This window comes from Melanaphis sacchari, unplaced genomic scaffold (assembly GCF_002803265.2).
Source record: "Melanaphis sacchari strain LSU unplaced genomic scaffold, SCAv2.0 Contig4_pilon_pilon, whole genome shotgun sequence".
Classification (NCBI taxonomy): Eukaryota; Metazoa; Arthropoda; class Insecta; order Hemiptera; family Aphididae; genus Melanaphis; species Melanaphis sacchari.
The window spans coordinates 3,636,359-3,649,953 of NW_020271335.1; the positions used below are offsets into that span (position 1 = coordinate 3,636,359).

The 13,595-nt window shown below is 20.8% G+C and overlaps 1 protein-coding gene across 1 annotated transcript in view; it reads right to left on the reverse strand.

Annotated features, from left to right (window-relative positions):
- Positions 1–13,595, reverse strand: part of LOC112599147 (LHFPL tetraspan subfamily member 1 protein-like) — a 217,147-nt gene that overhangs the window by 88,151 nt on the left and 115,401 nt on the right. The window contains exon 3 of the mRNA XM_025345924.1: positions 7,438–7,553. Coding sequence (XP_025201709.1) covers positions 7,438–7,553 — 116 coding nt within the window. The remainder of the gene's footprint in view (positions 1–7,437; positions 7,554–13,595) is intronic.

The window sequence follows — 13,595 nt, forward strand, 5'->3', positions numbered from 1 at the left end:
AAATATCAGTATAAAAAAGAATTTTTTAAAGTTATACTGAGCAAATCTATGTGTTAAATTTCAATAATAATATGTACGCGTACCATAAAATTGTTTAACTATTGATAATAATAATAATACTTGTTAGTTGTTATCATTATATTTATATAATCGTGAAGTTTCTTAGTTTTTAATTAACATATTTAAATTATCAATAATAAATTACTAAAATACGAAGGTACTTTTAATATACCTTTAAAATAGTAAGTTTATTGATAATAAAATTGTAATATCGATTAAAACTATATAACAATATTCGAATGATATAATTAATATATGGATATACTAATAGTTTATGACATATTCAAAACTAGTATCATAAACTATATAAATAAAATATCGATTTTAAGTCAATATCAACAATTTTACAAGGTAGTTTGAATACAATTGACATTCCATAGTACTTTGCACAACTTCTAGTTACAGAATATTTTTTTCAAAGGATAACGGATGAACGGAAAAAAATAAACTACTACAAACCCATTTAGTTTTATTAGAGTGTGCTACATATTGATAAATTACGCATTCGTTTGGATTTATCTAGAGGTTTTTGGGTAGTGGAAATTGAAAAATAAACTGAAACTATTACTGGTTAAAGTATAATACTGAAAAATGTTCGAAATTGAAAACGTGTTTTTTGCACAAAATACACTTATGTGTGTTCTTAAAATCAAATGTGTTGGTTTTTTTTTTTATCGACTCGTCAAATTGATTTTGAATACTACCAATATTATTAAAAATATATAGATATAAATTGTCTTTTCAAGTTAATCAAGCTAATAAAATATTTTTAAAGATGTAATACATTTCATTAGTTTGTTTTAAGTAATAAAATATTATTAGTATAATTTAATCATTTGTGAATTGAACAGAGTGATATTTTTGATGAGCGACTCAACCAAGATATGTTTAACAGTTCCATACCAAAAAATATTCTTTGTCAGCATTCCACAAAGAGAATTTACGGTTTCAAAGATAATATTTAATTGTGGACAATATTAATACAAATCAATAGTTATAGTATAATGAACATGCTTTATTAAAATTGTATTAAATTGTAAATATTTTTAAACTGTTAACATAATTTGATTATACTTGAACGGATAATATTAATAACGTTTTGTAAACCCTATGTTTTCCCGGATATTTCATAGTATATGAATATTTTAATTATGTTCCATTAAAATTCAAAATAATACAAAATAACAAAATGTAAGTTGAAAAACGTTCAGAGTTACTTCAGGTGGACAATGTGGTAATTAGAAAAAAAAATGGTTAAATAAAAAAATAATGTCGAATTAATAATGGTGACGTATAACAGATATTGGACATAGAAGTCATAAATAAAAATGTATTGAAAAGTAGTACAAAAACATGAGTATACATAATATTATGTAGAATAACAATAATAATAATAAATTTATAGCAAAAATATTGCATAAATCATAGAAAAATATTGAATGTTTTAAATGTGTATAAACATTTAAAAAACAACAACAATAATATTATGAGAAAGTAAATCAACTGAGAAATGAATTATTTTTGGTAAATAAGTTCTAAATTCAAACTTAATATAGGAATCCATCATCCATGGTCATTTTTATAGCATGAAATACACAGATATAAATAAAGTACTACCTACCTATATTAAAATTATTTCAGATAAAAAAAATATATAAATAAAATTTAATTAGGACAATAATAGGCATATTTAAAGCTGAAATATAAATTATTATCCAATATAAATACGAGTAAATCAATGATAAATGTACAACCAACCTATTGAAGTGCCACTAATGGGTGGCTCCTTAACAAAGCCAATCACGTCCATTAATAACGTAAATCAAAATATATTATTCATATTGTAAATCGTATTTATATAGATGGCTTATGCTTTAAAATACTAAGAAGTATATAATACTTCAGTATTATATTTGTAATGCATTTCTACTATTCACTTGATGAATACAACCATAATATAATAACACCAAGATGGTGAGTATAAAGTTTAACTTTGAAAAACTTTATTATATTTTTGTATTGTACATTTGTGTATTTTTTTTAAATTATTTTTTTTTTTTTAGGTTTGCAACCATAGGTCGATAATAAACGTGACATTTATATCACATCGCGATTTCTGTAGAATATTCAACGGGAATAATATACCCATTTTTGGCATTGCTGTATATCAACTTTTATGTGACGGCAAGTTTTTAATATTATTTTTTAATACATAGTTGTTAGTAGTATTATAAGCCTCACTTCAATGGATAATCATGTCGTAAATTTTACTTAGAGTATTATTTAGTTAATTTATATTATATTTGTATTCTACATATAATTAAAATCTGGAAAATGAACTGTTATTTTCGCTCAGTGTCTACTAATATTAAAATTAATTCAAATTTTGCTAATGACTCATACCTAAAATACTCATGGTTAGAATCTAACAAGATATAGTGAGTGTTTCAAGAGTTATAAGTATCGATTATGCTTATTTTATTCCACCTATTTTGTTTTTATCCATTTATTATAAGTAAGAACCATTATATAATAATTTTTAATTAAAAATAACAATCATTGTTTCTAAATGACACTCTGATGTAAGCCATTGACATCACTACTTATTTGATATTTATAATAAATGTTTGGATATGAAACAACATTCTTTCACACCCTCTCTTTTCAGCGACTATATTTCAAATTTTGGGTATTAATATAGTTTACAGTGAATTGAATTAAAAACATTTAATTTTACCTTTAAAAACGTATGCAAGAAAAATAAAAAGAATACGTTGATATTTTAACAAGGAATAATAATCAAATAACGAAATATACTTAGATTAATTTTACTTAAGTTAATGTGACACTATTTTTATTCATATTACTAGAATTATCTAAAAGCTTAAAATGATATACTCGTAAAATTAACAAAATAAATAGTTTTATGAATAATTATTTAACGAGTTTAGTAAAAACAATATTAATATTGAGCATTTTTTATATTACAATTACAGAGACATGAATTAATTTATATAATATTAAATATGTTGAAAAATATATTATAATACAAATAAAATAAATTTTGAAGTGCTGTAATGTTTAGTCAAAATAATAAATTTTATTATTTGTTTTTTTTCCAAGTATTTTCATTGTCAGTATTATATTATATTATATTATATTATACATTTAATCAATATGTTGATATTTTGATTATTGTGTTATTTTAAACCAGTGAAATTTTTATTTTAAAAATAATTATAATATTTAAAAATAAAATAAATAATATTGTAGTAAAATTGTGTTTATTAAACCAAGAAATAGTGTTAAATATATTTTATAGGTAATAATAATAACTAATATTTATTTATACAACATAAAAAATAACTGAACAAGAATGATAAAGTTATGTCACATTTTTAAATTAATCAGTAACTATATTTTTAAAGTTTAAAAAATAATAGCAAAACCAACTTCCTAACTATTACAATTATTTATTAAAAAATCTGTTGTAATAATAATAATAATAATGACCTATTTTCCGATAACATTTTAAGAATTAATTTATAACCAATAAATTCTTAAAATCAAATAAAAATATAATAACACAAGAATATTAATTTTCTTTAAAAATGTCTATGTATATAATTTTTTCCAAGGGAATACACTGAGATTCAATTTACAATTTAAAGTGAACATATAGCTATAGAATATTTTAAGGTTTTATACTGTGTACTTACTATATTCATATTAACAGAAAAAAAATAAATATTTTAATGGCATAATTTTTATTTAGAAAATATTATCACTTATAATATTCTATATTTTATTAAAAATATATAAAATAGTATATTATAAAAAAAGTGTATTATAGGATTATATTATAAGTTCATATTTATTTTTTAAATTTTAGTTACACAAATTAATAAATATTTAAAATGCTAGATTTTATCTTATTTTTGATTATCAATTTAATTTTCGCCTTCGGTTTATTCTGCTAATATTAATAAAATATTTTAAAATTAGTTAAGCTTATACGTTGGGTTGTTAACTAGTTTATTTGAAAATTATTATAAAATAAAAATAAAATAAATATATACACAAAAGTATTCAAGTACTATTATCCTTAAAGATTAGTTATTCAGAAATTCCCAAAAATTTTAATTGGAAAATTATAATTATAATAATTATACTATACAGAAAAAAAGTATGACAAATACTTCAATCGAGTGCAGTATACAAGACAATGAGAGAATATGAGACCTTTCTATTTATTTATTTTATGATTCAATAAGTGCATATGTGTAAAACAATTTATAAATATAAATATAATGAAATATTTACACAACGATTTTCATATAAACATGATGATTTAAGATTTTATTTATTTCATATTTAAAAACTGATTTTAAACACGCAAATTTGGTTAAAACTATATATTTATAAAAGTATCTTTACCAATTCACATAATATAATAAATCAGTCTAGCTTACTAAGTTATCTAAATGAAACCGTTTAGATTACATTGGATAAATAAAATTCAGACGCTATACCTAAACGAAATGATTTTTTTTTCAGTCAAATTTGGATATAATAAATCATAATTTTTGTTAAGTCTTAGAACATTAAAAAAATTATGATATTAAAAAATGTTCAAAAACTTTTAATTACAAAGTTATTTTATCTATCCTTTTAAGAATGTAGTAGAATTCAAAACTTTCTGATTATTCCAATTTATTAAACTATGCAAAAACATGATGATAATTTTAACCAAAATTGTTCAGTATATTAAGTCTAAAAATTAAAATTACATGATATTTGTTCAGAAATAATTAAACTATATGTAAAACTTTAAATTAATATTTACAATATATATATATATATATTATAAAGCTGTTAAACTGTATTGACTAAGCAATATATTGTAGACGTTTTGGAATTCAAAATATATAATACTATAATAATTAAATGATTATAAAATTATAATTATACTTGAAATTTAGATTCTAGGTAAAGAGTATTGTTGATTTTTTCGTTCAAATAATAAGTAATTATTATTAATTGATGTTATTCTTTTATATTTGTGTTAGGCATATATTATGCAGCACAATTTATGTAATATGCCACACAAGAACAATTATTTAATTATGATTTAAATAAAATTTAATATCATCAGTTTTCATATATTTAAAACTCGTAAATTCATTTTTATCATTTAGGTTTATAACTTCAATGTTTGTACGTCTGTGCAATTAATTATTTGATATTACAAATACAACTGTTGTAATTTTGTATGTATGTATTTTTATATTTTATATTTTTAACATTAATTTTACAGCGTTGAGTCTTACACATGTACATATGTCAGCAAAACAACTAATGTTTTGAACAATCCAACACCGTATTTTCCATGGTAGTAATACCTACTCAATTATTATTGGATAAATTAATTTTTTACTTAGAAAAGTATTATCTGTATCGTTAAATATTGTGATATAGTTTTCCAGTATTATTTTATAATATAGATGATAAAATAAAAAAATAATATTATATTCCTCATACACTCTTTATTATTATCAATGATTTTATATATATTGTTATTATTATTATTCTTATTATCGACTACATGTCTGATCAATCTTATCTAATTACTATTGTCATTATTGTTTTTAGTTATTATCGCTTTATTATTACCTATTATTATCATGTTACAAAAGTCAAAAATTAATGTTTTTATTATTATTTTTTTTTTTTATTCATAGATGTAGATAGCCCTATAGACTTGGAATGTCTTAATATAATAAATATATAAAAAAAAAAAAAAAAAAAATGATAAATTAAGGTTAATTTCTAGATTTCTAGATTCACGTTTAATAATTTTCAAATAATATGAACTATACATGAAATGTATTTGGATATGAAAATAGATATAATTAAATAATTTGAAGTTTAGAACTATTGAAAAATTAAAAAGGAAAAATGACTTAAAAGATGTAATTGTTATCAACTATTTTAGCAGTTTAACACTAATACATCTTTTTTGTTTCATTTTAAATTGTTTACTTCCTTATTATTATATGAAATTTAATTGAATTCTAATAAAATATATTAATATTTCATATATTATGTATGATTATTTAAATAACTATCTATAATTTTATTTTTGTTATTATTTATGAAAAATATTAGTTAAAGTATTCCTACTAAAAAAAAAACAAATAATAAGCAAAGATTATGTAAAATACTTTTAACATTTAGCTGATAAGGAAACTGTAATGATCTCAGTACAATTTCTATAAATTAAAGTAGATTAAATTTTTTTAATTAACACATATAAACTGATAGTTGAGTACCTACAATATGGTGTAGTGATAGCTGTGCAGCATATTTCGATTGTTACCATATTAATTATTTAATGACGTAGTGTGTTCCTGGCCAACTTGAGGTGGTTATGAGAAGATAAATAGGTAGTTAATAAACAGAAAACTTCTATTTTGAAGTATGAATAAGTTAAAATAATTTATTAATACTTTAAAAAATAAGTCAAATAAAAATAGCTAACTACTGTACAAAAGTTACTAGTACTGGGAATGACTAAGTACTCACCGCAATGTGACTGTGACAAAGTCCACGACGAGAGCAATAGTCTTACAGAAAGGATAAATAGCCAGTTTAACACTGTGAATTTCTTCTGTCTAATACTAGATGTTCTACTTGTATTTATACGAGTTCTAGTAATGACGTGTGATGGCGTGCTGTTATTAATAATATACTGATTATAAAAATACTACGGAGTATTCCTCTGTTAATGTAAAATGTACTATTCAGTGACAATAGGAAAAAACATGTTGTTTTTATTCTTTAATCTACTTATTCCTGGAAATGTATATTATATGTTAAATATGTAACTTTATTTTATGCATTGAAATAATGTAGATATTAAACATATTTACTGTATTTTATGTCCATTACAATGGCTTTATCGATGAGATTATTAATCCCAATTAATCTGGATTAAAATTATAAAAATTATAATTTAAAGATCACAGTGCAAGAATGATATTTTAGTGAAGTGACGTCATCAAGACTTACGGGTAGATATAATATTATGACTAATAAAATTCAGCCGTCGCTAGAAAGTCTATCAGAGTGACAGTTGAAACTTTGAAATGCAAATTCTGCATACCCTATTTCAAGAAACGCACATTTGTCTATTATGTTAAACTATTATTGTTGTACAGCGCGCACGAATGCCACAGATGTTGTCATGTATGAGACATGTTGTTCATTATACCCTAACTAACAGTTGAATATGTTGAATTTCGTCCTAACAATATATTTTACTCCACGCGCATAGTTTGCAAAAAATAATAATATTTAATTTCAATCGTTACTCACTTGGCGTATCGGCCGCACTCGTGTACAAGCGCTACCGTACCATCTGACATAAGTCTGGGGTAGTTGCACCTTCGAAACGAGCTGAAGTAGGCGTCAGCCTTGTCCATTAATCGACCCTGTAAATAAATGATACAATCATTTTCTATTGTCGCATAAAATATATTACGAGTCATAACTAAAATATGTGTAATATGATCAATCAAAATAACGAAGTATTAAGTGTGAAGAATATAAATCAAGTATCAATAAAATTGTGCTATGAGTACATTTATGAGAATATAATATTATTTTAAGCTATTTGTGTTTTCAAAAAAAAAAAAAAAACAATAAAAATACTATACATTTTACTTATAATTTATCTTTTTACACAAATTTAATATGTTTAAATATGATTCATATTAGTTTTCGTCAAAATTCATCAAGACATCGACTATTTTTGATTAAAATATTGGTTAAATTATTTATTTTTTTAAAGGTAGTTGTATTGAAGTAGTTTAAATTCAAATTTAAAATAAATAATTTGTTATTATAATTTATCATCATTGAATTATTCTCTGATTTTTGTTAATTCAATGAAATTAAATAACATCATAAGGTAAGTAAATATATATAAATGTTATTAAATCATTATAATGTGCATAATTAAAAAAATATCAAAATAAGGTCAATAATTAATTACATTTTTTATCTCCCACTTTACCAACAAGGTTTATTTGGTTATTAGACTTATTTTATGCTGATCCCAAAGTGAGTCTCATTAGCAGTGTCTATTATCATTATTGTTATTATATATGTGTTGAAATATTAAAAAATCAAATAAAAACATGAGAAAAGTTAATTAACTAACCTACGTTGAATAAAATCAATTTAACAATTTTGTAATTCTAAAATATTTTAATATATGAATTAGGATAGTAAATAAGCTATCCGAATAAAATCAGTGCAATACGTGATAATATATTCATGTGTACGGGTTATAAAGAACAAAATTAATCCTAGTGTTATCTTGGTGTACCTACAGGTATTTTTAATTTCTTAATACCCATGGATTCTAGATATATATATATATATTTAATATTCGTGAAAAACCTTAAATTATAAATGAGTTCGATTAAATTTCTAAGTGATATGTATATTATGAAATATGGACTATTGATATAAAATTGTTTTAATATTTATTAGATTTTAATGATTTATTTACAAAATAAAATGAAAATAAATTACTTTTTTTTCTTTAATAGTACCTATAAATCTATTGATTTATTTTGTTTATTTACTTAAAGTTACTAATAAATGATTTTATCATATAAAAAAAAAAAAAACTATATGAATAATAAAACAAAATAACAATGTACAATTATATGTAATTTACATATTTTAATTTCACGTAATATTGCCTCTTTAATAAAATATTAAAATATTAAAATTTTAAAGACTCAATATTATCTCCTACAAATAATATATATGTATGTATAAAATAATACCATTGACGAAAATATTATCAAAAAATTATTAAAATATTAAAAATAATTAAAAAACATAATGATAAACTATAATAATATAATATGCTATTCTAAACATATTGATCAATTACTAGTCATTACTATAATTAGGATATATTAAAGAAACAAAATAATATTTACATATAACAAATTTATTAAAAGAAAAAAAATAAGTAGACACCATTCTTTCAATGCAAAAACACTATTCCAAAACATTGTAAACGCTTTTGTTTAATAAATGTTTCATAAAAAATAACGTAGAGGGTAAGCACAATGAATTCTCCAAAGTAAAAAATAAAAATAATTATGATTTCATTATTGTTAACTTTAAAAAACGGTAAAATGGTTTTTATTTTTATCTTATAAGTTATACTCTGTCGTCTAAAAGCCAGAAAAAGTAATTTCTTTAACTTTTGTTGTTTTCCTTTTAAAAACATCTGGCAGTGAATGGTGTAACCATAAATATATACATATATATAGTTTTTCATAAAAAATTAACTGTTCTAAAGTTTATTGACACCCAAAGTTTAGTAAAAAAAGAACACTTTTAAAAATTATTTTAACAAGAAGAAACAAAACACTTTAAATTAAATACCTTAATCGTTCATTTTTATATTTATAATAAAATTATCTGTATATTACCAACATATTTATTTTTGTATCTATTATGACATGATCTAAGATTTTAAATAAACCATTAATAGGTTATTAATTTTTTTCTTTAATTAAAAGTAAATATTTCATTATTTATCGTCATAATAGAGTTGTATAGAAAGTGTATAATTTTACAATAATTAAAATAAATTATTTTGATACTAAATTTGTAGTATGAGGTTCTCCTATTTTGTATACATGAATTACTTTAAAAATTAGAAAAGAAAAAAAAAATTACAGAAATAATTTTTATAGCTCACTAAGAATTATTTTTTTTAAAACTTATACTCATTATTTAGATACTGAGTATTTTTATGCAGTTTGTAATTTTTCTAAATATGTATCATTCGCAGATAATTCTGAAAAAAAAAAAACATATTTATATCTTCTTTGAATTATAATTTAAATGAATTTCCGTTTTTTTTGTATGTATATAATTATAATGATTTTTTAATATGCGTATTGCTTTTATACTTTAACATAGACTGACAATGAAATCGAAATAAGAGATTAAAAAACAGTATACTAATATTTTTTTGTAACATTTTCTTTTAATATAAAGTCCCTGAGATAAAAATAGGTACACTTCCAAATATGAAGTGTTCAATATATTGTATATTATAATAAACATGAAAATTTTCGGTCACCATAGTTTTTAAGTTGCATAAAGTTATATTTTTCATCATTTCGAGATTCAGTCACGTAGTTCTGCTTGTTGATAAAACAAACAAATGTTTTTGTGTAGCTATAGCAGTTGTGAGGCCACTTATAAGTAGATATTATATACTTTATAACCGTCACCATCGGTGGGCGTTGACAGAACACCAATGACTTACTAGTTTTATAATGGAGTTTAAATATTTTTCTGAAATCATTATGAGTTTAAAAAAAAATAAGTCAGAAAGTAAGAACAAGTTATTAATCACCTAATAGAAACCTCAAAAACAATAGTGAAATTACAATAACTTAGAGCTTAAGGTTTTCAGTAATTAGAATTTTCTTCTACCTCATAATATTTGTTCATAGTTTAAAAGTTATTAAGCCATATTTTAGAATACAGTAATAATGAAATCCACAAATTGCTTTCAATTATACAAATATAATGAGTTATTAAGGTATCTCCTACACGATTCAACAATAATGTTAGTGTGTTGTTTCTAAGTGGAAATTATCCAGAAAAAAATAACCTAGATGAATATTATTTATTTATTTATTTAGTATTTCTCAAATGAAAAAAAACAAATTTATATACGTTTAATTTAAAATGCAAAAATGTAAATACATTAAAATAATGAATAATTTGATTTGTCAAAAATTAATTTGAGATAATGAAAAATTTTGAGGTGAATGTTTTATATGTTTACAAAGGTAATTTTATTAGTATATAAAAATACTCAAATTAGAAGTAAATGAGAATTTTATATAAAAAATGTAAACAAAAATGCTTTCAACAACGTTTTTATTTAAATTGCAAGAAATATATATATTTTATTTTTAGCTAATTTATTTATTTTATTTATTCAAATAAAAGTTATATTCATAATTTATATTATATATATATGTGTGTGTGTTTTATGGACTAAATACTGGAATAATATTTTATAACCAGAAATTTAATAAACTATTATTTATTTTAATTTAGATATTTGCGTGATTACAATTTTCGTGACCACAGTGAATTATCGCTGTAAAACAAATCATATAATTTATTCATATAACATAATCTTTACGTAAATTTTAATAATTTTAGTTCAGTAATATTAATAGTTTTATTTGGTGAACAATTATACAATATTATAAAATCTATTAAAAAATACTTATGCTAAGACAGCTAAATGATATTTTATTTTTCGGTTATTATTTAATACATATTTTCATTTATCAAGAGAAATACTACAGACTTAAACACATCATATTATTTAAGTTTATATTCATTCTCAAGGGGTTTATTTTAATAACTGTTATTTATTTATTTAAAAAAACATATAAATAAATAAATTAATAATATATAATGTCGTGAATTCTTCATAAGTATCTTAAGATTTTCGCATGAACACATTTATTTCCTGCGTTGCTTTAAGCCACGATGTGTTTTATTTTATTATTATTATTTTTTTGTTTATGACCCACAAAATTCAACTAATGCACTAAATAGTTATAGCAATAAAAGATTGCATATTGCATCTAGATAACAATTTAATCTGTATGATAGTAAAACGTCAATAATGATTATGATAATTGAAAATAAAAAATCTGTAAATAAAAAAATATTTCTTTTTTGTAATATTTAATGCTACAAAAAGAATTATTATACCAATAAACATTTTAAAAATAAAAAGATAATTAGAAAAAACTAATTATAATACGACTGTATTTGTATTACTATTGTTTTGTATTTTGTAATATACGCTTTAATAATTTAAAAAAATGTGTCTAATATTCGTTTTTATATTATAATATGCAATTAATTAATTTATTATAATAATATGCAAAAACAACGACTAAATTTACCATAAAAATGACCTAAGATTTATCTAGTAAAAATAGTTTTAAAATAAGTACTGTTAATTACATAATTTTAAAATTGTTTTTATTAAATATAAATTTTAAAAATTAAGTTATAATAATAACATGAAAATTAAAATATAAACACATAAACAACAATTAAACTTAAACAGTCTAGTTGGTCGAAGAATAATAATAAAAATCAATATAATGTGTTTTTGTTTTCTGTAAGTGGTGGAAAATATTTTGAATTTTGAAGATTATATTGAAGTAATAAAAAAGAAACAATAGGCAGGCTCGTTGTAATAAATATTTGGAATATTTGAAGAGATAATTTAAAATTTCATAATTTTGAAAATTGTTATTAGGTGTAAGTAGCAAGTTTTTTAATTTAAGAGTCGATATTAGTTTCTATTTAAATATAAATTTACAAGTTAATTAAATACAGTTATTTATTTTTACACAAACTATAATAGAATATCATTAATATTAAAAACATTTTTTTATACATCATAATTTGATGTTTAAAATACATACTACTATAATATTTTACTACATTTTATTGGCATATTTATCCATTCAACATATTTTACCTTATTAATTATAATAAACACTGAATAGTACTTTATTTTAATTGCATTTTATTTATTTAAATAATAAAATATAAATAAGCATTACCTAGTCTTTTTTTTTTTTAATAATATAATTTTATATGCTTTTAGTCGGTATAATTTCATTAAATAAAATAAGGTTAATTTTGGTAAGTTTTTAACAGCATACATTTTAGTAAAATCTATTTACACAAAATTATAATTAAAATTAAATGTATTAATTATGCTCATTGAACTCTAATATATTATTTTAATGTCAGCAAGTCTTGACCTTATTACAACCTATTTTTGAATTTAAAATTAAAGAAGTTATAGCTAAAGATTCTATATTATTGTATTTATATAAGTTAATGTGAATGATTATTTATCGAATTGAAAGTATTTAAATTAAAAACATGCATGGATTGAAAATTTTAACCATAATATTATAATTGAAAGTTTATTATTATTCTTCATGATGTTCCTTTGAGCTACTGTATTAATTGATTACATTTGATGGATGTCATTATAAAAATGGAAGTAGCTTCATTTTAATATTTTAATATTTTACGTTTGAGTCTTTAGTTTTTCTTTTCAGTTTACAAAAAGTTATCATTAAAAAAGTTATTAAACATTTATGACAAGTTGCAAGTATTTAAGTTTGAAAATTCATTTGGTAACAACAGTAAAAACAAATTAAAAAATCAATTTATTTTAATGATCATCAAAAGAAACCTTAAACTTTTATAATATTGTGTAAGGATTTACTATGATTATTGAACAGAAATAAAATCCAAAAAAAATAACTCTGATAGATTTATAAAAATAATAGTTGACGATAGAAACTGAAGTATATGGTTATAATAATAATAATAATAATAATAATAATAATAATAATAATAATAAT